This window comes from Mirounga leonina, unplaced genomic scaffold, assembly GCF_011800145.1.
Source record: "Mirounga leonina isolate KUSES-001 unplaced genomic scaffold, KU_Mleo_1.0 Mir_176, whole genome shotgun sequence".
Classification (NCBI taxonomy): Eukaryota; Metazoa; Chordata; class Mammalia; order Carnivora; family Phocidae; genus Mirounga; species Mirounga leonina.
The window spans coordinates 9,143,661-9,168,662 of record NW_023270454.1 but is presented as its reverse complement, the minus strand read 5'-3'; the positions used below and the strand labels follow the sequence as shown (position 1 = coordinate 9,168,662).

The following is a 25,002-nucleotide window of genomic DNA, read 5'->3' as shown; positions in this document are numbered from 1 at the left end:
GCAAGGGGTGGCCTGGGTCCAAGGCTTTTCAAGATTGAGACTAGAAGAGGGAGGCTCGGGGAAGCAGCAGGTCCCCGAGCGCACCTCTCCGGGCCCTGTGCTCTTTGTGGTGTGGACTGAAGAACCGGGGAGGCCCCACGGGTTCTGTGGCCAGTCCTACTCCCCTTAGGTGAGACCTCTCACAGGAGCCAAGAACCAGTTTCGGGTAGCGGGAGCATCTGGGCTAACTGGGAGGCAGCTGGCCTGGAGGGGGTCGGAGGTGGCGGGGACAGGCCGCTTCTCTGGAGCAGTGTGTCCCAATTCTCAGGGCACGGCCCCACTGGCGTGATCCACAAGCCCCACCCCCCAGCAGAACCGCCAACTAGGGAGCCGAGGACGTGTTCCGCTGCTGCGCAGGTGGTTCAGGGGAGGGGATGGTGGTTGCGGACACTGGCAGGGCTGGCCACACCCCCACAGCTGTGGAACCCAGTGTTCTCTCTGGGTTCCTGCTTGTCCCCATCCTCAGGACGTGCGCCCAGCGTGGCCCAGCACGGTTCGCAACGGCCCGGCCGACCTGGGCAGATGAGCAGGTCTCCTTCCTGTCAGATGGAGCACAGGACGGGGACGAGGCCGGCCGGGGTGCTGCTTTCACAGGGAACCGACTCCCTGGGCAGCCCTGCGTCCGCGGCTCGCTTGGCCCTCCTCTGATGTGAATGTCCTTGCAGATGGAGAGGGCTGATGGGAGGTGGCCACCAGTCAGGGCACATCTTTGCGGGACTTGTTTATACCCCTAAGTGCCAAAGAGTTGTTCTCAGAGAGAAGTACTGCCAAATTATGACAGAAATTTGGCAGCCGGGAGCGGCCCTGCTCTGAGGCAGGAGTCTGAAGGCAGAATTGATCTAGCTCCTGGGATACATCCTCATTTTTCGAGTTGCTACTTGTTCTCTCGCAACTCATACTATCTTCTCTGTCTGCCTGAGGCTGGGGGGTTGTTACAGTTGCTCAGACCCGAAAATGGGCTCCAGTGGACACGTCCCATTTAGTTGGTTTGGTCACTCGCTGAGTCACTCAGTGTTCTTGTCCTGCGCTGGGCCTCGTGCAGCGAGCAGGGCAGACAAGCGATCCTGACGAGCCCCACAGCCGGGTCTAGAGGGCACGGGGCCGCCAGGAGGGGCCCCAGGGGCTCTAGGGGTTGAGGAGGGTCCCTCCAGGCTGGTGTTTGCAGGACTCGGAGGACAGGAGGTGGAGGGGGTACTGCTGGGCAGGCGGCGGGCCTGAAGGAAGCAGAAAGCAGTTTGGGCCCAAACAGAGGAGCCTGAGGTCACGATGCTCTCTGTATTCCCTCCCCCATCCTCCGCTCACCTCCGCTTGCGACTTTGGGTTTGGGGGCAACTTAAAATTTAGCAGAGCCTTTTCTAATGATGTATGTATGGTAAGAAGAGAAAACCGTTTACTTCTCAGGCTTTCTCTGAGGAGGAGTAAAGCAAATCAAGCCGAGGCTGTTGGGTGAGAGGGGGCTCGGGCACTCTGTCCTTGAGTCCTGCGTAAGGATCTGACCCCAACCACTGGATGTCTTTAAAGAAACACAACGAAACACAACGCTTTCTTTGATTCCATTTTTCCACTGCTCAAGGTGAAGAAGCCCCGGGAAAGATGGCTCTTTTAAGAAAACGAGGTGCTTGGCATGTGGCCTGCAGTGGGAGAGGGAAGGTGTGTGGAATGTCACGGCTCGGCACGAGGAAGGACAAGGCCGCGGTCCCCGCGGTGGAGAAGCCGCTAGGACCGCAGTGGTTCTGGGGTGGGGGGGCAGCTGGGGGGGAGGGAGGCTGGGGCCTGCTTGAGGGCGCCACGGGGCGGGACAGCCCGCGGAAGGCCCGGCCGCTTCCGGGTGGGACACGCCCAGAGAAGGCAGTTCGGTCGGAGGCGGACAGACTCAGGGGCTTTCGTGAGCAGGTGGCATTCCCTCTCAACCAGGCGGTGTTTGATGTCACCTCAGCCCTGTCCAGGCGCCCTCGGATGGCCACCAATCGCTTTTTTTTTTTTTTTTTTTTTTTAAGCAAAGGCACTGACGTCCGAAAGGGAACACCGCCGCACCCCCGCCCCTCCCGCCCCGTTAGTGTCGGGGCCCTTCCCAAATGACCGTCCTTACCCAAAGAAATCCCGGCCAGGCTTTGTTCAGTTATACGTTTTATTCTCTAATAGGTACAATACTAAAATAAACACAAATTAAAAAAAAGTTTTATTAAAACAAAACTGTACAAAAAAGCAGTATACTACATTTTAATTACAGAACAGTCTACTGTCCAAAAGGCACTAATCCAGAATAGGAGATACAATGATACAGGACTCATTTGAACTATTTTAATCAATACAATAGAGCACTTGTTTCTTTGACCATTTACATCTAGAAACAAGGGCTTTTTGCTACAGTCATTACACATTGTTATAAATATGAGTCCCACAGGTGAAGGTGCAGTATCGCTCTCCCTAGACAAGGTTCACGCCAAGAGGGACTGCCGTGGGGCTGAGAGGTGGGCGGGCGGCGGGGGTGGGGCCCCGGGCGGGGCGCCCGACGCCTTCCCCGGGGAAAGGCGACCGCCCTGGGCGCACAGAGCTTGTCTTCCGGCCTGGCCTCTCAGATGGTTGGTTTCTGGCCTTTACTGGCAGCCACTTTACCCCCCTCTTGTGTGTTAGCACCGGGAAAGTGGGTTCTGAGATGCTCCAGGGAACTGGGGCTGCAGGTCTGGGTGATGAAGCGCCAGCAGCTCAGCAGAGGGGAGGCATTTTGGTAACCTGGTCTGAAAAAGGCAGAGGGACACAGAGCCCGGGGACGGCCAGTGAGCGGGGCACTAGAGCCAGGCAGAGCCCCTTGCTACCTTCTGGGCAGACTTCTGGCCCAGAACTGAGAGGTCCTGCATCTCCTCCTGAGGGACCCGGTGGAGTCTTCTGTCAGGGAGATCTGACAATCTTTTGTTTTGGAAGTTGCTTTCTGGAAGTGGGAGTCTGCTTCCCAGAGGCCAGTGCCCTGCCTCACTGCTGCCTCAGGACCGCGAGCAGCTCCTGGGCAGGAGAGGGCCAAGCTCTGTCCACTTCTGCATGTTTGGTGGCCTGGACAACTCTCTAAACCCCAAATTTCATTCTCTAATGGACTCTGGACCTAAGGAAGAGAGATACTGCAGCTTTCCAAACAGTGTCATACACATATAAGACAAAGACAGGCATCTGATGTTAACAAAAATAAGTAACAAAGAAATAGGATTAAACCAAATCTCTTCTCACAGCATCCTATACTACATCCTCCTTCTGCTTAGCAGAAAATTGTACGTACACAAAAATACAAATACACAATTTTGTAGAACAGTCTGATTTTAATATATTTATATATATTTATATTTATACGAGTGGCAGGTTAGTTCATTATATAGAGCTTTTTGCACTTTTGGCTCATATGCAACAAGGCTTATAAATTCAGCTTTAGCTTTCATTCAGGTTTTATAGCTTTTGAACAATTGTTTTCACATTTAAAGCAGCATCCAATTTGCACTAGGAGTTTGTGGTGATTACAGGAAAGATGGGGTCAGGAGGTTACTGACAGGGAAGGCAGGGCCAGGGGCAGATATACATTCCAGTGTGTGTGGCGATGTCAGAGGATTGCTATGGGACAGAGTTGACCATGATGACCCCTTGAGGTAGACTGAACACCTTACAGCAGACTCAGACACAGGTGCGACTCCCCTCAGGGACACATGGTGCACAAGATGGGGGACAGAGACCAGGAGACGCCAAAGGGAAACACAAAGACTAAGACACACGACGGCCAAGGCAGGGAAAGGGCGCTCTGCCCCCACACCCATCTGGGGGGACCCCACACAGCCCGTCGCAGATACTCGAGTATTTGGTGGACGCTAAAGACTCTGAGGCAGTCCCAAGGCATCTGGTCCATGGTATCTAATCAGATTATGACTGTCAAACTCACTTTCTATTTTATAACCAGCTGCGCCAGCTCGTTCCCACCCCTGCCCTGGACAGGCAGACAGCGCTGCACGCGGTTCCGCAACGGAACGAGTCCCAGCAGTGCGCGGGTCCGGTTAATGGAGAAGCAGGCGGGCCTCCTGCGCCTGGTGCCGCACTGCACCGCTGTCCCCTGCGCGGCTGCAGCCCCGCGCGCGCCTCGGGGGCAACCGACAAGCCCCCGGGGAAGCCGTCGACACCAGCGTCCGCAGGACCGAGCTGCAGCACACGGCCGACTCCGGGTTGGTGTGACGTGCTCCGCGGCAGCCTCCCTCTCGTCAGCACCGTCATCACCACGGCAGTGGCCTCCCACGGGATCACTTTCATCAACCCGCCTCCCTTGTCTATCCACATCCAAAGAATTCCTCGGGCAAATCTGCCCATACCTGTTAAATGTGAATGCCCACCATTTGGGTTATTACATTGTCTGAACAAAAAACGCTGGATTATTAATGAAAATAAAGTGCCTGGGTATGGATTTGTCCATCTTGCAGAAACTTTCTAATGCACCAACAAATCATCTGAGCGCTGCTTAGTGCCGTGATGTGAACAGAGTGCAGTCACAAAATAATCCGTCGTACACCCACCACATTTAATAAAGGCCCCGAATTTAGGTCAGACTTCAATTACTTTAAAAAAGAAGCAAACAAATAACCTCACACTCATTTTCAAAGACACACTTTTGATCTTGCTTCACCCCCAGCGATGATGGCCCTTCTGAGCCCTTGTGAGCAGACACCCTGACCCCTCAAATCTAGGAAGAGAGGACAGGGGGAGGCAGCCAGGGTTCCAATGATTAATGATGGCAAATGAATCATTGTGTTTTTAACTATGATTATCTGACTCTTTGCCCTCTTGGATCTGGATGCACTTTCCAGCTGCGGACAAAAGACTGACTTCTGCTCTGCGGCTGTCTTGCTCTCCCCTATCTATCTCCCCCACTCAGTAGCTGTAGACCTCGCGAAGCGGGCTCCTTAACATTCTCGATGAACCGAGACTGGAACCGCATCAACAGAGACATCCCTAAAAAGCAGCACAGGAAAGAGTGACAAAGCCAGCCTGATGGGGCAATGACGATGTCGCCCTGCCCACAAGCTTGCCCTTGTAGTTTTTCTGCCTGCAGAACGCCAGGGACCCTGGAGAGGGGCAGCTATCTGCGCCCGCCCCTGGGGGCTAAGTGCAGGGTGGGGAAGGGATGGGGGCAGGGCACAGGCCGACTCTCTGGCAGGTCCCAGAGGTCTGTAACTTGCTTAGGCACTTAAAAAACGTAACTAGAAATGTATCCTTGGAAGGTACTGCATACCCAACAGTGACTATGGTGGTGGAAGGGAGGGAGCGGAGCCCAGGGGGAATCAGAGAAGGCTGTGGGCTCTTCCAGGGGAGGCAACTAGGATGTTCTTGGTATCTTCTGGCAGGGGAATGTCCCACCTTGCAGCCTGGGTGAATGTGAAGAAAACAGGGCTGGGCCCAGCAAGGGCTTTTCTCTTTCCTGTTTCTGCAGACCAGGGCGAACGGACGGGGGAGAGCAGGTGTGTGGGAAGTCGGGACATCCTGCTCTAGACTCACAGGACTGCACGGGCCTGCTTTCTGTTGTCCGCGTGAGAAAAACTGCTAGGAAAAGAAGAGGCCCTTTCTAAAGGAGTGTTCTGGCAAAACCAGTGAACAGTAAAGAAAAGCCTTGCCAGAGATGCCGATGCTTGAAGGGAGAAGCTCCCTACCCCCCACCCCTGCCCACAAGAACTTTGGTTTTGGTTTCGTGGTGCCCATTTTCAGAGATGCAGGATTAAGGGGCTCACTGACTCCAACATATTGAAATGTGGTTTTCAAGGCAAATCACTAACAATAATGCTCTTGAAAGGAGCCCACGGCTGAGCTCTCACCTTCGTTCAGTCCGCTCTACTAATGTATGCACTGCCTACCCGGCCTAGGACTCTGGCATACAAACAAGAGTTGAGTGTAGGATCGCTAGAGCGGCTGCTGTTTACATTAATACAGAACTAATGTCATTTTGTTTCCAGTTTAATAGCTTCAACGAATGATGAAGTGGAAAAATGACCCTCATAAGTTTATGCTGGGCTCTTAGTTTCAGTAAAGCAACAAAAGGGGAGCGGTTTCTGGGCTTAAAGGAAGCCAGAAAACAAGACTAGAATTTCAGCGTGACCTGGAAGGGATGGGAAGCTGGAAAAGTTATAAAGGCAACACAAATCTTGTGACTCATCTCTGCTATGCGTACTGGTTGGTTAAGAGTCACGTGCGCTTTCCAAGGACAGAGTTAATGTTTCCATTCCAAAATTTCAGGGGCACCCAACTGCCACCAGTCATGCCAGATCTGGATCAACAGCTAAACGGAAGGCACACATACCTTGTTCCCTTCACATTAGGGTGGGTTTTCTTTCTTTTTTTTTTGGTGGGAGGAATAGATAATCAAATAACCCCATTAGCCAGATAATGAAACAAGGTACCTATGACAGGGGCCACCAGTCCCAAGTAGTCAACCTGGTGAATCCGCTCACGGGGCCACTCCAACTGGGGCCTTCCTCCGGGGCGGATTCCACTCTCTTGGGCTTCAAGGATGCCTAGGACATGACAGAGTGGATGAGAAGAGAGAGGGACAGCCAGCCCCTGAGAACCACTTATTTGCAAGAGGAAAAGAGCTGGAGAAGCGAGGGGGAGAGAAACATGGAATTTCAGTCCTGTCCTCAGGTCAGCTTGGAGTTGGTGCCCCTGACAGTAGTCACTGAGCTGCCACCTGAACCCCGAGGCAGCTCGCCCCTGTGCTGGACTGTGATTAGAAAGTTCTTATGCTGAGCCCAAATCTGCACCTGTCTCCATGCAGGGCAGACACGAATACCAGAGTCCCAGAACCTCCTACTGGCTCAGGCCCACTGCCTCTCATGACTGTGACGGACGTGACAGCAGAATGAGCTGGAATGGCTTAGCTAAACACTTCTGTGCAGAAGCAGGATGCCTAACAGTAACAGGCACTATGAAGATGCTCAAAGAGCTAAAATAGAGAGAAAAGAGGAAGTGTGTGGCATTTTTAACATTCTCTGCCTCAACTAACTGGAAGTGCTAGTAAATTCTACTTCTCAAAACAGATGAGACAGCCCTACTGTTTCTTCCCCCAAAGAGGCAGGAACTCACATTTGCCTTCTGGAGACAGGATGCTTCAAACAAGAGGTTTTACATCACAGCTGCGGAGCCTCCCTGAGGTCACGCTACGTTTCTATCACCGTCACTAAGCAAGGAGAAAGACCAAGGGGAAGGGAGGCTCTCGTGTCTAGAGCATCACGGTAACACTAGTTCAGTGTCAGAGGGAATGAAGGGCCCAGAGAGAGGACAGCATTGGGAATTCTCCAGCATGGTCGTGTGGGAAAACGAAACAGGTTAAATGCAGTGGTTTCATTCAGAGCAATGCCAGGCAGACTCTGTGGTCCATTCTCCAATGAACATCCTACTAAGATGAAAGAAGCAACCGGCGATTTCACTCTTCTCCATTAAGGTGCGCAGTCCATGAATCTTCAAGAATAAATGAGGCAGAACACTCAGCACAGTGCCTGGCACACAGTACATGCTCAGTAAATGTCAGCGGCTATTATCATGAGCTTTGAATGCTTCAGGAGGTCTGAATGTCTCTTGCTGCATGATTTAGAATGACGTCTTTACTCCGTTTTCTTGTAAGAGCAACTTCTGGCGTTTTCTTCCAAAAAATATGTATTTCATTGGTAAGTACTACCTATGTTTTTATGGATTTTGGTGACTTGGCTTTCTTTTTTGGTTTTTTCTTTTTAGTGGGGGCTGCTGGTGGTACCGGCATTTATGGTGTAGGGTGTTTTGAATCACTGAAGTGGCCTCTGGAAACACCTGGGGAGGGAGATGTCTTGCCAACTCCAGTTCTTTTTCAGTAGCACCATTCCTTAAGCAGCACATCTAATACTTTGATCCCTAAAATAGTAGATTGTGTTAGAAGGTTTTAACTGCAGTGATAATTCTATTTTCTTTGAATGTAAGCAGATAATCAGAATGTTCTGCTGGCCGTTTTAATGCACGTCTCACAAATCACAGAATTATACTCACCTAGTCAGTTCTCAGAATTGCAAATCTTAAGACAGATTCTCAACTGTAATGAAGATAGTTATCTTCCAGCAGCTGGGAAAATAAGGGATGGGATATTCTGCTCTTTGCGGTCATAAATCCACGATCATTCCAACTGTCAGAAGACTGACAGGATCCCACAGAAAAGTCTCAAGGACAGCACATGTGTCGTGAAAGCAGGCTTGCTGGGGGTGGGGCTGAAAGTCCCTTTTAGATCATATAGAAAGAGAAGCACTGAGTAAGAATTTTTACTGGCATTTTTCCTGATTTAGCCCAACTGCTATATATTTGGAGGTATTTTTGAGGGGAACCAGAATAAAGGACCCAAGGCAGAACCCTTTCCCAAATTCTGTGTGTGTGTGTGTGTGTGTAGGTAGCTAGGTAGGGGTGTGTGTGTGTGTGTGTGTGTGTGTGTGTGTGTACAGGGGGAGAGAACAGTTATAGAGATGCAGCCTATGTCAGCATTTTCATCAGACTGAAGTTTAGCATTTGGTTAGGGCCCCCTCTGATGCATGGACAGGGGTAAAGGTCTGCAGGAGGGTGAGCAGCAAAATATGAACAAAAGCAAGAGCTGCATTCTCTCAGTGGTTACTAACCAATCCTGGGGCGTCAGCACTGAAGGAAGAAAGGACTCATGGGCCAGGCTCATGAGCACAGCTGGGAGCCACACGGGAATGAAGCAGCTGGAGGGGCCACTTGGCACTATGCTGGGTGCTGCTATTTGCGTAGACTGACTCTTGATATAACTGAATGAAGACTCCTGCAAGTGATGGGAAAAAACCAAAAGCATGTTCTAGAGAAAGGCTAGATCAAGACGCAGCAGGTCCGGTCCAGTGGGAGGCCTCGGCGGGGAGAAGAGCAGACATCCTGGGCAGGAGACTGCGTAAGGCGTCCAGACCACCCGATGCTCAGTGGGTGGGACAAGGTGGATGAAGAAAAAGGAGGAATAGTGGAAGGGAGAGAAAGAGAACATGGACTTGGAAGGGCTAGGGCGACGACAATCCCACCGACTCAGCAGAACAACGGAGAAAACCCTGGCTAAGAAAAGGCTGCCGATACAAGGAAGTTGGTGGTTGCCGTGGAAGAGCGGTGTGGGGGCACCAGTGGGGTGCATCCAGTAACCTCAGGACACTGCGAGGATCAGCACTCCAGTTATGCCCCAGAACTGTTCACAGCCCATATGTGTTTGTGTCATGTCAGCCGAACATCATATGATCCAATGAGGAAGATGTGTACATTCCCACTCGATACTTTCTGATGGTGAGGACAATGGAAATAGCAAGTAAGCCGGGTAAGAATTAAAACCCCGGGGAGCTTCTTAAGCAGTCAATGTCCTCAAGTTAGGTGCACAGTATGGTAGCCGGCTAGCAAGTCAGGCAGAGTGGTGGAGGCCTTTCAGGGGTTGACTCATGTTGGGATTCTGACCGTACTTCCGGCCAAAGGTGGAGCAGGTTGAAACTGGATGTGAGAGAGGGTAGCAAAGGCTTCCATTTTGAAACTGAAATAACTCCAAATCCTTCTCTTTCACTGAGGAGAGGACATGAACACCATGTCATTATTTTAGTTTACTGAGTTGCTGTTCCAAATGTTCTTGGGAGCATTAGTGCTAAAAGGGAACAGGGAATGGGAGCTCTGCCATTTCCAATCACATAAAGGACAGAAATCCTTTTAATTATGACCATGCCAATCTACATCTTGCTAAAACAGCTAATTACATGTCAGGAGGACACTCAGTCATTCAGAACAATTGTCATTATATTTTTATATATTCATTCGGTGCCACCCCCCTCAATTACCATGGTTACAATTTGAAAGGATTCAGGCAAACCTTCATTTGATCACAGCACACCAATGTGAATTTGAGAGTTAATTACGGATGTACAGAGCCACTTTCATTAAAAGAGAAAATGCAAATGGAGTTAAGGGAGCGGCTCCCGGAGATGTCTGAACTGGGAGCCGAGCTGCGAGCACACGCCCTCCTCGGGTCGGCGTCGGGCAGCCCTCGTGGACCACACACTCTCGCCAGCTGCCCCACGCCACTGCACCATGGGGCTCAGACACCCATGGGAGAGCACAGCACTGCTGTCCACATCAGTCCCCAAACTTGCCAAGAAAAAGGACGTCAGGAGAGCAAGGCGAAGCCTCCTGCAGTGCATCCTTGTTTGCTGTTGGGGCGCCGCGCTGGCTAATGAGCTAACGGGCGTGGAATGTGGGTGGTTAGTAGTCAGTGGTGTAAAATGCTAGTTAGACTTCACTTGAATGGAACTGACTTGATTTAGCTCTGCTCACTGCTTGGCCCCAAGTGTCATGTGAAGCATGCTAAAGAAGAAGTCCAGTGATCTGCATATTTGTTACCCATGTCATCTATTACATCCTCAAGGTCCTTGGGTGATGGTAAGAACATGGTGTAAGATCTTTTGGTGCAGCCAGAGTTTCCCTCTCTTCTCCACCATATCTACTCCCCTCTTAATTACAAAGGAAAACTAATGTTACAGGAAATGGGATTTCTCAGATCGTTAGCTTTCTCTTCGCTGCTGCTTCTCATATCCACCAAGAAAGAATAATGAAGCTGATGCAGAAACCTCACAGTTTATGAACTTCCAGCTTTTGAACGTCCATGGGTAGGAACAAAGTTGCACTTCAGAGTAAGCGAGTCAACCATCCTTTAAGTTGGCAAAAGCAGTAGCTTATCACTTTTAACTTATAAGTAAAGAGAATTAAGAACAGCTTTTCTGAACATAACCTGTTTGTGATAGGAATTTCTGTAATCAGAAAAGGGACTTATAGGCTTGATGTATTTAAGAAGCCTTTCCCACCACCTCAGTAGGGTAGTTCTCCTGAGAGTGGTAAAGAAATCTTTCCTCGTAAGTGATAGTCCTCTTTTGAAAAGAAGAGCATATAATGAAGGAGACGGGGGAGCTGGAAAAGAAGGCCTCTGCCTTGACAACAGGCTACGGTCAGGGAAATCCTTATAGGATTACCTGGCCAGTCATAGTTGCCTCCCTGGGAAAACCTCGTGTTCTCATTATGGTGCAATACCTTCAAACTGGAAAACTTAGGTGTCACGAAGTTATGTAAATTAGACATTCCGGAAATTAAGAAACAGGAAGAGGGTTTTCAGGGCATGCAGCTCAGTTAGCCAAATGCAGTATGGCTGACAACTGATCCCAGAATCCTGAGTAAACATCCTTGCTACTTAGCACACAAAAAGGAATGTTTCAAATGTGTAATTCCCACCCCTGCCCCAGTGCATCCCCCACCCCACCCCTGTGCCCCACACAGACGCCACCAGCAGAGCTGGTCAGTACGCCCAACTTTCACTTGGGAAATCTTGACAAACAAATCTGGCTCAGTAAAGCTATAAATGGATTTGGCTGGTCTCAAAGCCCCAATGAATACAGTAGTAAAACATTACTAATAATCACAACAACAAAAATGACAAAATCCATCACCACTCTGACCGAAGAATTAAACACAGACAGAGATTAACACAGAAAACCAACGCACAATGTGAAGGGTCAGGACTATTCAGTGTAGAGTGCTACTGAGCACAAGATCATCAATAACAAGAAAAATTATTGCCTAAGAATCTGTTGAGACTCATTGGGGATAAAATACTCTGGTTGTTCTCTGTACAAGAAAAGACAAAAAGCAATTTTAAAAGGCAGAGCCACAAGTTAAATGGGAAGACTGCTTCTACCCAAACCCTTCTTAAGACCAAGAGAGTAAGGACTTGGAAGTTCACATTTTTAGGACAGGGGTGGGAGGACGTGTATGAAGAAGGGATTATTTCCACTGTTATGGGCAGAAATAATGCAGCTGGTCAGTGGAATTATGTAGCTGGTCAAAAAGATGGCCTGCAAGACAGGAAGGAGTGCTTGTGTGAAGAGATGGCCCACACCCACCTACTCTGCCTACCGTGGAAGATAAATCCCAGCAAAGATGTCAGCTCAAGATGAGGCCTTAGTACTGGAGACCAGAGGCAAATGGAAGAGGAGCTGTTCACAGAGGGAGATGAAGTGGCTGGAGATTCCTGATGAAATGAGTCTATTTACATCTGGTGCCTGATGGTTGGAATCCAGGAGGGAAGTTTGTAAAGACAAAGGCCAAACAGGGAGAACTGAAACAAGTGTATGAATGAGCTCCTCATGAGTTGTCCCCTTGAGGTAAAAAATCTCTGTGGATATCTGGCCCCAGCAGTAGTGCTGGTCACCAGACTGCCTGCCATCCTAAATCTACCAGGGACTGGGGCATTGGATTTGAGCACTTCAGGAGTGATGAGCTGCTTCCTCACTCACATCTTTTTAGGTGGTCACCTCTACTGAGCTAGAGCCGAAGGTATCTTAAAGGGGTCTTCCTGTTCCAGGAACTTTCTTCCTGTGAAGGAATAACAGGAGAATGTGGGGGGCGGGGCTGTCCCCCCAAAGACAGTGTGCGGGAACTGGACAGATTCCCTAGGTAGGTGGAAGGTGACCACACTTATCAACCACTTTAAAGGATTGAGACTGTGAAGAAAATCGCCCTAAGGGGTACTCAAAATTACACACTTTGCTGAAATAAACCTGAAATAACCCAAAATGTCTGGTTGGTACTGACTGGCACCAGAAGGTCTCAGCTAAGAGTATACTGTACTGCCTTCCCTGCCCTTCATCCTACATTAGGGTTATCAACAGCAAGGCAGAAATCCCACTAGGATGGTCCATCTTTCGAAGGTCCCTTTGTAAGGCTGTGTTGTAAGAGGAGCAGGAAGTTCACCCATTTCACTACAGTAATTCAATCAAAGTGTCTTTAAAAAAGAAAAAGAAATAACAGAAAAGTTATAAGAACTGCTGACAAGGTTCCACATCCCCACCCTCAGTCTTCCTCACTAGGGACAAGCAGTCCTGAAACAGACTTCTGGGGCCTGAGGGAAGTACAGTATGGAGTAAGAAAGGAGGGACATCACAACCAAAAAGCACAGAACGTGATTTTTTTTAGAGCCTGGCTCTTTTCCCTTCAGTAGGAGAGCAGTTTAGGGTTTCTGTTTAAATACTACCAAACCTGAAAAAGCTTAAGAAAACAAATTCACTATCCAAAGATATCACAAATTAGACAGTGGCAACTCCATATGCCATTATAAGAACTAAGGTAGCCTGGACAAGACAGAATTCAACCTGGTGACAAAAAAACAAAAACCAAACAAACTCCAAAATAAAAAACAAACCAACAATGGTAGATTTAAATCTAGGCCCCAAAGAACCACATTTTTGCTCTTAGTGAAAAAGTAAAAGTTGTATGTAAGGCAGCAGGTCGTCTTAGGAGCAGGCCAGCAGTCTTCTGCAATTAAAAGAAGAATTCTGGATGAAAGATTCCTTCCTCCTGTTCCCACTGAACCCAGTCTAGGCTATCCTGCACTGGTAGACATGTTCTCTCACTTTTTCCAGGTTGCCAGACAGGGCCCAGGGCTGCTTTCATAGATATGACTCTCCTTTATTCTCTGAAGCTTTTTCCTTTCTTAAGGCCTTAAAACAATGAAACCTTTTAGCTCTTCTCTGGCAATCAGTGTATTTCTTTAGAAACTGCAGCTGTCTTAACAGTTTGAGTCTGTTTCTTTAAAAAGACCAGCAAGAACCAATGATACTAGCAATCCCATCATAAAGAAGCTATCAATTATAATAATCTCCTTACAATAAATCATGGATGTGGCTTGTCAGACACTATAGTTTTCTCTCTTCTTTTCTTTCTGAGTCAACTGAGATTAAGCAGACAAAATTCCACCGAAATGGAAAGATAAAATATATTTCTTCTACGTAATATAAAAGGAAAGAGAGATAACATAATCTCCTAACTGAAATAAAAAGTCAAACACACCAAGAAAGAAAATGAGCAGGGGGATCATTCCTGAGAATAACAAATGCTACTCTTGAATTTGTTGGTTCAAGTAATACAGTAAAACAGAAAAGACTACCCCATTTTACTTCAGTTCTTGGAAGCTGGAAGTATATACATTATCTGCCTGAAATCCACAAACAAGAGCAGGCCCAGTCCCTGCCCACGGCTCTTTAAAATCACAGACCCATATAAGGTGGCATCTTCGTGCCCTCTCGAAGGCTTCCGCACACTGGCCTAAGCAGGATGAACGGATACGGAGAAGACCTCGTCAGCATGTGCCTTAAGTGGAGTCAGATCAGCTAAAAACTGGTGGATATTTAATATCTCCCCAACAAGGAAGGGAAAAACAAAGAAGGTCAGTCTTTCTCTCAATGGTTTTAGGCTGAATACATTTGGTGGGGGAGGAGGGGTGAAGAGGTAAGGAAACGGCACCTTCCTTCCACCTTAGAAATCGTTCTCAGGTAATGGACAAGACAGAAGCCCTGTTTAATAGGCAGCCCCACATCCCCCTTTAAACAAGGCTCCACCACGCGTAGAAAGGAGATGGAATGAGGCAGAAAATATACAGCAGTCATGCCTCCTTCAGACGCACCCTACGCTGCTACATCGAAGGCGGTTTCCTCTTCCCCACAGTGACAGTGTGTCATTTAATCGGGATGCCAAGAGATCATTTTCATACAAGGCCAGCAGATGTAATTTTCTTTGATGCATGAATAGTTCATCATTTTGCTACTAGATGACAAGGTGATCACAGGGTGACTTTATAACGCAAGTTCACTGTTTGGTATTTTGAGTTCTCAAAATGAAAAAAAGATTTATCAAATATAAATATCTTTAAAAAGTAACAAAAGTGCTACATATGTGATCAAGGAAAAAAATTCCATTAGTTACTGCCGCTTAAAGTAGATTAAACTTTACAAATATTACCACATCCATTATCAATATGGCTTCCAATTATTAAATAAATTGCCTGTAGCAATATAGCTTTTCACACCTCTACAAGGACAGAGTAAAGAGAACACCAAAGCAGTCACATCACGTTGTATCTCGAAGACCCGCCACATAAGTGGCAACTGTCCCCTGCTTTTTTCTGCTCCTATTTAGGAAAGTATTTGCATTTCTGATAGTCAGCCAGCATAATCCCACTCTAAAGTCCTCTATCAACCTCTCATATTGAGGGGGCTTCAGTTAATGGATACAAAGCCTGGAAGTTCATTCACTCATTTGTGACCTTAGCTCCATCCTTGACTTTTTGGCAGCAGGGAAAAGGGACACCAACAGGAGGCAGAGCAGCTTCCACGATGCCTCCAGCACTTTTCCGGGCAGGCACATACCTGTGCCACGCAACGTATAGTGGTTCTGAGAACTGGACTTAACATCCATTAGACATTCAGCTCATGTTTTTTTCCAATGCTCTCAAGCTGGGTTGTTTTTTGTTTTTTTTTTAATGACTTTTGTTTTTTGTCTTTTTGTTTGTTTGAATCATGGTCCCAAAGGCAGAAGGCAGTATTTTATCTACTAAGTCACACAGCTTGTGAGAGGAAAGGATGTCTGTGTCAGGCATGTTAACATCAACCAAAATCTGAGATCAAGTTTTTCCATGCACATTCTTAGCACAGCACCCAAAGAAGTATAATCTAGCCACAGTGTGACTATTATGAGGCACGGCTTATTGCAGCTGGAAATCAATGATTCCCACGCTGAGTGGGAATTCTAGTGTTCCTTTTACTCTGCGGATACTCCCCAAATGGTGTCTGTCAATCCTGGGCCACACTACCTCAGCTTGCATCCTATCAGTCTTGGGGAAGGAAAAGGGTACAGACTAGTGTTACAGGAATCTAAAGGTACCCAAGGTTTTACATGTAGCCTAATATTGGAGAACTGAGGGCTATCTAAATACCTGGAAGCACTTTCGTGGAATGCTAAGACAGAGCAGCAAGATTTTCTAGCCTCGGGGGCTGGGAGAGGGAGTTTGGTTGGTTGGTTGGTTATTATTTACTGGGAATTAATACTGAGAGAGTATATGCAAAGGCTGAGGGCACCATGCCATCTTCACAGAACAAGACCCTAACGGCTAACTGACATACAAGAAACTGCAAGTTATACTGTAAGAACACATGTTAAGGACCGAGGAAAGTCTGCTAAGGTGCTACGTCTAAACTAAGTTAACTTCTCCTGTTCAACCCTCCCTGATCAGTCGTCATCCAGGGCCTCTGTCTTGATTTCGTTGGCTCCTTGTCGGGCCAATGCCAAGATAGTGTGGTTGACTGCTGCCATTTCCACAGCTAATGAGATGGGGTCTTGGTGGTCACTATGGCTAGTGCTGTCATCCTAGATGTGCAGAAATAAGAAACAAATGTTATTAGTGGATTGGCAAAATTCTCCAACTCACAGAAAGGCATGCTGAGGGCAAGGCGAGGCAGAACATTCGTGGGAGGAAACAGTGGGGGAGGGGCTCATGACACAGTAGAGGTGAAATGTATTTAAGTAGACACTGAATGGAAATAGGTCAGGACTTCCAATTGACATTTTTATGATTCAACAAATAAAAAGCACCAAAATGTTTTTTTCTTGCTGAGAATTTTATTCCTTCTATCGGAAAGACTGCTGGTGATGCTAGTCAAATCTGATCATTCTAGTTTGCAACAAACGTAGCACTAGTCATTGAAGGCCAAACTAGTGAGCTATTAAATTCTGGACTGGTACTCTTACAAACAGATTATCAGACCTCATCGTATCTCTCTGCTGAACTGAGAAAACTAAACTACAGACACCAACATCTAATGGGTAAAAATGCTCTTTTATAAAAGAACGGAAAACCAAAACCTCTCAATTACAACAGGACAAAAGTATACCAGCTGGAAATGGCTATGGGAGACCATGGGTGGTGCTCTCCTGCTGTCAGGCTGCCGTGCCAGGGAAGCGGCAGGTGTCGTACTTAGGGCGAGTGTGAAGCTCTCCTTCCGTGCACAGCTCAATGTGTTAAACAATAAAGCTGTGAAGGAAACTGGCATTGCAGGGTGTTTGTCAGGCACTGAAGATGGTGTTGCAAATAAGGGGTAAGTTTCTCACCTGTCACATCTTCAGGGGAACTCTGCATCAGAAAGCTTTGGAAAGGGTAAGCCCCTTTGGAAAAAAAATCATGGGATGTGCTGCCCTTAGGGCATGTGGAAAAAATGATGGAAATGATCCACCTACATTGGTAGACTGAAAAATAACAGGAATATTTTTGATTAGAAAGACAGAATATTTGCTTGAATAAAATGTGGAGCTATGATTTGGAGTCCTAAAAAGAGAAAAGGTAATCCCTGGGAACCATGGGCATCACTGTTTCATTCCCATTTTCACAGACTGGTCTTTAGAGTTGAAAAGAGGGTTGTGTGCACTCCTGCACACAACCTGTCTGCACTCAAGCTGGTAACCAGAGGCTGTAAAGTGGTTGGCAGAGGGAAGAACAGAGCGGACTACATTTAAGAGCTGGCTGAGGGGCCACGAAGAGGTGTATATACACCATACGAAAGAACAAAAGTTTCCCTGCTAGGGTCCAGAAGAGAGCATACATTCTTTTCATATTCCAAACAGAAATGAATTTTAAATCCTATGACAATTTTAATGAAATCTGTCATGAGATATGTGGGGGGAAAACTCCCACGTTCTTAGTGACTGAATTATTCCATCCAGTGGCTACAATTAAATATATTTCCCCCCCCAAGCAATGAATACTAGGTCAGGGTGACGTGAGAAGACATGCATTTATGACAAGATGTGTGTGTCAATGTGCCAGAGACTCTGGAAGAACCACTCATCTGGGCATGAGGGTTCTCACTGCAATGGGGCCGTGGTGGGTGGGACCTTCTACTGTGTGCTGCGTAGGTACATGTTTAGGCATGGATTACAGCTACCCAGTAGCCCCTAGTATTTCTCAAACATTGAGTGTGTGTGTGGTGGATGGTGTAACTTGCTTGTTTGGATCAGATCCTCCTCTCTTCTTCTACCTTCTCTGCTTCTCTGCCTCCCTCTGAACTTCTTCCCTCCTCCTCCTCCCCATTGCGTACTTGCCAAGTATCCTGTTGTATGACAATAAATCCATGTGGGTGAATAACAGTTTCTCACAAATTTAACAGGACAACTGAATCTTACCACATTCCTTTCAAATTACATGAAAATCTAACTACACGCATGAGCAGAGTGGAGGGACACTGGATTGTCTCCTCTCTCCCACCCCGTACAAAACGCACCCACAGAATTGACTTGTCATACTGTCCCACCCGCTCTGTAACCAAGAACCTCTGCTCTCAGCTGCTCACCTGCTCTGAGTAGTCATTTCCGTCAACATCATCACTGTTGGAATGGCCTCCTGGACTCTGTACATCTATCCCATGACTCTCCAGGATTGCTGCTTCTTCGAAAAAAGCAAATAGATCCCTAAATTATCTGTTACATTATTGTAATCGCTTGAACACGGAATTAATTTTTGTGCTAAGGAAACTAGGGTGTAATTAAACCAGAACCTAGATTCCTGTATGTTTTCTTTTAAATTGTAGATGGACAAAATTAAACTGCACCCAGGCCAGGGGAGGAACACATCTGTCATTCTGGAGCCCCTGCTGCTATGCGAGCCACGTGTGAGTGGTTGACTGTTGGGTGCTTCATAAATACTTACCAACTAATTCAACAGCCCTCCTGTCTCAGGGTTCTATAAAGTGTTTGAGAATTGTATTGATGGAGAGGTAGGGAGTTAAGTTTAGAAATGAAATACAATTTTAGAAGCTCAAAACCAATCTCCCACCCCAATTTCATCAGTTCATATTTCTTAAATGCTCTTTTTAAAAATCTGTGTTTTGCTGTGTTCCCTATTAAGACTCTTTCATTCCAATTCTATTAAGCACATGTTTCTGAATATCTAAGTCACGGCCCAGTAATAACAAAGAAGCTCAGGGTCTCATTCCCTCGCTCAAGACCTTAGCAAGTAGCTTTAATATGCAGCACAGGAGTCATGCAGTCAGGGGCCATATCTAATTCTAGACTCTAGAATATTAAGAACAATGCCATTATTAATATAATACAAATAATGCTAATAATACTAACTCTTAAAAACACGAAGAAAAACATAAGGCCAATTCTTGTTAGGCTTAAAAGTTAGCATCATTAAGACCTGCACTTCTAAACTGAAGGTGCTCTCCAAGTAAATACAATGTCCATGATTGCTTCAAAAGGGAAAGCAGCCTCTCTGGTACATTACCAATATTGGCTCTCCTCTTGATCTCCTTCCGTCTGTTAGCAAACCAATTATATACTTTCAGGGAGGTAACTCGTTCCAGATCAGACAGTTTTTTGCCTGTGAATACATGCAATAAAATTCAGATAGTCTGTAGCTGAGACTAGTTTTAAGGAATAATGCTTTCTTTTTGAAAAGTTCTTTTGATTGCATTTATTGCCAGAATAACAGATACAGGTTTTGTTGTTTTTTAGTATTCTGTATACACTTAAACTATTATTAAATGAATGAAAACTAATACAAAAATAGCAACCAAGAACATAAAATATTTCAGAAAGCCACATAACACTGAAGAATTCCAATACTAAATACAAAATTAATGAATTCCACAAAGTCAGGCTGCCAGGGTTCAAAAGTCATAGGATAGTCCATGGAGGCTTCATTTAATTAGCATCATTATAGATGAGTATGTCAGTCTTCATCAAGTTTTCAGGTAGCTCAAGTTTACTTACATCTTTAAGGCTGTATATAAATTGTTTCCTGCTATCTTCAGACAGCAGGGAACAATTATTACCCATGTTTTCTTGAAGACTAGAGGTCACTCTGACCATCCATTATTGGAACTATGCCAGAACGCATAGCCCAATTCAGGTTGCATTTTAGACTTATTAGCTTCTTTGCTGTCAAATGTGACTTCTTACAGATTAGCACCATGCTGGCCAACAAGGGCCCATATGCACCTTTCCCTCCTCCACTGGTCTTTTCTGTTTTAGCTTTTAATCCACAGTGGGTGGAGAAGCCAGAAAACAGGTTAAAGCACTGATGATACAGGGTGAAGTGTTTTCCAGGAAGCTTCTGAGCTCCTGCTCTCCTCATGGGTGGGACTTTGGCTGGTGTGAAGTAAGGGTATAGGTGGGGTCACTGGAGGTGTGTCTGTAGGGTCTAGACTGCTAGAAGTCTGGCTTCTGGGTAAGGGAGAATAAATCACATTTTAATTATGATAAAACATTGATACTTTTGTACAGATAGCCTTTAAGCCAATCAAATTAACCAGCCAAATGAAGATCAACTGATCATCTTAACTGAGAATGATTTCTGGTAACAAAAACCGTGAAATGTGGAATAATATTTTAACACATGGAAGAAAAGTCATATGTGTGTTTAAGTGGCTCGGCTGACTTGCATGAGAACAATACAACTTCAGAATGGAACCACCCCTAATTTTTCCTAGCTATATGCAGAAGTCACAACGTGGGAAGGAGAAAGAAGCCAACTCCAATAAGAATTCTTTCTTCAAAAAGGAATACAGAATTATAAAACACTTGTTAAAAAAAATCTAAATCTTTTTATTTACAAGCCTTACTTAAATATTCCAAACTTTAAAATTATTTTGGAATTGACACAGTATTTATGGGGAAAGAAATCTATATTTATGGAGAAAGAAATCTATACAGTCTATATAATTTCCAGGTCTCTCATATCTTAAGCAGGGACACTCCCTGGAAACTTTCCATGTGCACATCTGATCTGGAGACTGGAACTGCATCCCTAAGAAGTACTGCTTGAACAGGACAGGGCAGTGACTAGACAGGAAGGTGGTGAGGACAGAGTGAATGGCACCCAGGTGGAATGAGTAAAAGAAGATTTCTTGTCCCAAATGATGATCTGAAGCCGAGAGCTCCACCATGGAGGAAAGTGGCAGCTTGCTGCCTTACCTGGCTTCTGTATAACTGCATTGCAAGCATTGGCAATTTCTTCTCTCTTAGCTTCATCTGGGTATTGATTCTCATTGAAGTAACTGCAGGGGCAACCAATTAAGACACAAAGTTTGTACTTTAAAAAATGTGCTCTCATTAAAAGACTAACCCACTGAAAAATACGTTCTTTATGATGTAACATTATGTGTCTAGTCCAGGGTGTCCAATGGAATTCTCTGTGAGGATGGAAATGGTCTGGCCTTTACTATCCGACAGGGGAGCCACTACTCACATGTGGCTGCTGAGCAGCTGAAAGGAGGCTGATGTGACTGAGGAAGTGAATTTTTGATTTAATTTTAGCAAATTTAAATTTAAATCGCTAAATGTGACTAGTGGCTACAATATTAGTGCAGGCCTAGTTACTGCTTTGCTTCACCGAAAGCTGTCCTTGATACAAAAGTTGTTTGTGATACACATACGGGTGGTTGAAATCATGGAGTTCTGTTACTGAGGCACTGGTAACAGCAGGACTTTTGTGTGTGGGTCATATTTTGTAGTGGCAAACATTTTAAATGACCAAATTGTGCATCAATGGGAGAATGGCAGAACAAATTATGGGACATCTATATTTATACACAGCTATTTAAAAATGACTAGGAGGGGCACCTGGGTGGCTCAGTCGTTAAGCGTCTGCCTTCGGCTCCGGTCATGATCCCGGGGTCCTGGGATCGAGCCCCGCATCAGCCTCCCTGCTCTGCGGGAAGCCTGCTTCTCCCTCTCCTACTCCCCCTGCTTGTGTTCCCTCTCTCATTGTGTCTCTCTCTGTCAAATAAATAAATAAAATCTTTAAAAATAAATAAAGAAAAAATAAAATAAAAATGACCAGGAAAAAAGAAGCTAGAGCTCTCTCCATTGACCTGGAGGGATGTTTACAACATTCCTAAGTAGCAAAAACAATCTGCAGAATGATGTGCATGGAAAATACCATTATGAAATTTGAAAAATTCCTATGTGTACATAAATTTGCATGGATAAAAGCTGGAAGAGTACATATCAGGCTGTAAAAATCAATTACTTTGATGTGGGGAAAGGGGATTAGTGGGAGGAGATGTAAATGTTTTTGCTTTTTTCCATATGTTAAAAAAAAAAAGCACATATTCTATACAATAGACTTACAAGAAATTAGGTTTACAGAACTCCTCCTTAGCATTACCAGACCTGTGAGACTCTATGTGGGAAGAGAATGTTTATTAGGGCTACTTTTTCTGTCAACTATGATTTTAAGACAAGAAAAAGGATCTTCATGTTACGATCAGGAAATGACCCCTTGTCAGGTTCTATACCCTCTCGGCTTCCCTTCCCTTAAAATGCAGCTTTTCCTTTCCCTCACCCTCTGGTCTGCGATGGTAGAAATGCCCTTCTATCAGGAATAAACAACTAGCGGCTGCAAACCCTTCTTGTGAAACCCCAAACCCCCACTCCTGATGCCACCACCCCCGCCCCCACTGCCCCACCCCCACCATCTCCATGGAGCACATCCTTTGACACAGCAGCTGCCATCCCTGGAAAGCCTTTCCTTTGCTAAAACAGTAAGTCCTAGAACTACATCATACCAGGCTTGTCAACTACCATCCTCCACAGTGGTCTCCTGCTTGATTCCACGATTTAAGCAGCTCTTCCTACATGATTTTCTGTCATCATTTTTAGGGCTCTGGTGTTCACATTGAGGATCTTTCCAACGGATTGTCCCCATAACTGCTCCACTTCCACATTCCTACTGACCTTTACTCCACCTGTGCTATTTACTTGGGCAATTAGTTTCACGAGTCTGAAGCACTGGCATCAGCTGGAGGCTTGTTAGAAAGGTAGAATCCCAGACCCCACCTCAGACTGAATCAGAATCTGAATTTTACAAGATTTCCAGGTGATCTGAATGCACATTAATGTTGGAGAAGCACTGGATTAGCTCATTTATTTAAAGTTCAACAAAGACAACAAAAGTAGATATTAAGTACCTAACACTGTAGGCTTGCACTGTGGGTAAAGAGAATTAGATAGCTTCTGACATCAAGGAGTTTACAATCTACTGGAGACAGACATATAAATCAATATGCTTGTGGTAAAATTCCATAAGATGTCTGAAGAGAGTACTGCTGGAGCACAGATGAAAGTGTGCTCAGCGTTGTTTGCAGGGACCCAGAAGGAAGTGGCAGAGGAAGTGCCATCTTGAGTTAGGTCTTGAAGATGGGCAGGAGTTTGCAAGGCGAAGAAGAGGAGGAAGAGCATTTCATGCAAGCGGAACAGCATGTGCAAAAGCCAAAGGTAGATAAAAGCCCTGAGGATTCTGGCCACAGAGAAGAATCCAGAGTGGTTAGAATATGGAGTTCACAGGAAGAAATGAGGAGATATTAGCCTGGAAAAGCAGGATGAGGCCAGCTTGTGAAGAGCCTTGTCTGTTCTTGTCAGTAGTAAAGACGTCATCTTGAAACAGAGGTTTTCAAGCCACATAGAGATAGATATACACCCATCTGTGTTTTAGAAAGATCACACATCTTCAGGACTCAACCTTCTGAATTCTACCTCCATGATCTTAATTCTGACATCCCCCCAATCAACTTTCTCCTTACTACTCCTCTTCAGAATAATTTTTCCTTCACCTTCTTTATAATCTCGAATCCCTTTAAAACACTCCCCCCAACAACTTAAAAAACATCTGTTTATCTATTCTTCCCGGCCTCACCTTTCATTTCTTAGCCTGAACTTCATGGCGAGCCAGATCAACAATATCCCTTAGGAGAAACTTATTTTGCTTCTCTGTCCTTCCACCATACCTGTCCAGCCAATCTCCTACCCTGCAGAAAGCACCTTCCACATGTTCTCTTCCATCCTTCTCTCCAAGTGTTCCTGGACAAAGTCATAAAATAGGGCCAATTGGTTTCTTTATAAATCTGTGGATTTCAACCTTAATTGGGCCCCTCATTTTGGATGGGAACTCTTTCTGTCCTTTCTAACTTTTTAATACTCCATCTTTAATGCCCCACTTACCTGAAGCCTTTTCACTCTTAGGTCCCAAGCCTTCAAACCCACCAGTCATTCTTTTTACAAATGACCTTGCCTCCTCTTTTACCAAGAGGGAGGTTATTTAATGTAAGTTTGTGTGATGTTTTTAGCTTCTCAGCCTCTCAACTTGAGTCACCGCTCATTCATTTCTTCATTTCCTGGTGGAGGAAGATGCACTCTCCTCTTTAAGGTCTACTTCTCCACTTGTATCTCTGATCTCATCCTCCCTCCTTTCTCAGCTCTCTCCTATCTTTCTTGCATACCCCATCTTTTCCCTGTACCTATATAATTACGTTATTTCACCGATTTTGTGATGTACATTTCTTTATTATTATAATCCCTAAAATCAAGATGTATCTTATAATTGGTGGTCTCTGAAAATTAACTGGCAGTGGTTTTTTTTGTCCCCTGTCACTAGTACATAAAATCAAGGTGTGCTTATAATCAAGGCCTTTTCAGATCTGATGGAACATGGGTGTTGTTAAGACCTACAGGTCCTATTTCAGCAGCAGCTCTAGGACCACTATACCTCATTATAGCAACTGTTCTTCCAACTTACTGCAAAGCCAGTGACTGACCCCCCATCCACCCCCTCTAATGTCTGCTCAATATTCCTAGTGCACATCTCTAGTCATGGGCACTATTCTGTTAAAATTTTTTAAAAGTATATTATAGAGGTGTTCAGAGTTCTCCCCTAAAGTACCTTTGCTTCTTTATCTGCTGTTACTATCATATATGCATGCTACAGTCTAGGAAAATGGAATAACCTTGTAAACTCCTGGTATCTCTGTGCCTTTCTCTTGCCAGTATATCTGCTTTTTGCCTCCCCCCAACCTAAATCTTGTCTTTCAGGATATATGTTGAGTTATCAGCTCTTGGCCAGTCAAAGGTAAATATCACCCCATGAATCCCATAGCACTCCATCTGTTCCTCCGTCACATTTTTTTCATCTTGAATTATAGTTATCACTGTATACATCTCTCCTCCACTATGCCAAAAGCCACTTGAGGTACAAGTCTGATTCATTCTTATATGCACTCCCTGCTGATGGCAGTGCTGACAAGTCAATAA

At 45.7% G+C, this 25,002-nt stretch overlaps 2 protein-coding genes across 11 annotated transcripts in view; one reads left to right on the top strand and one right to left on the bottom strand.

The window, feature by feature from the left end:
- Positions 1 to 4,106, top strand: part of KIF13B (kinesin family member 13B) — a 205,639-nt gene extending 201,533 nt beyond the window's left edge. Inside the window, exon 40 of the mRNA XM_035022644.1 lies at positions 3,974 to 4,106. Coding sequence (XP_034878535.1) covers positions 3,974 to 4,071 — 98 coding nt within the window. The 3' untranslated portion in view covers positions 4,072 to 4,106. The remainder of the gene's footprint in view (positions 1 to 3,973) is intronic.
- The window catches only part of HMBOX1 (homeobox containing 1), a 213,475-nt gene continuing 190,672 nt past the window's right edge, over positions 2,200 to 25,002 (bottom strand). For 2 of the 10 annotated variants that reach the window (XM_035022645.1, XM_035022646.1), the window contains 5 exons: positions 20,890 to 20,972; positions 19,199 to 19,294; positions 18,264 to 18,358; positions 17,952 to 18,023; positions 2,200 to 16,287 (listed from right to left, as the gene is read on the bottom strand). In XM_035022645.1, coding sequence (XP_034878536.1) covers positions 16,150 to 16,287; positions 17,952 to 18,023; positions 18,264 to 18,358; positions 19,199 to 19,294; positions 20,890 to 20,972 — 484 coding nt within the window. In that variant the 3' untranslated portion in view covers positions 2,200 to 16,149. Of the gene's footprint in view, positions 16,288 to 17,918; positions 18,024 to 18,263; positions 18,359 to 19,198; positions 19,295 to 20,889; positions 20,973 to 25,002 lie in introns of all 10 variants that reach the window. The other 8 variants (XM_035022647.1, XM_035022649.1, XM_035022653.1 and 5 more) reach the window with 8 other exon arrangements.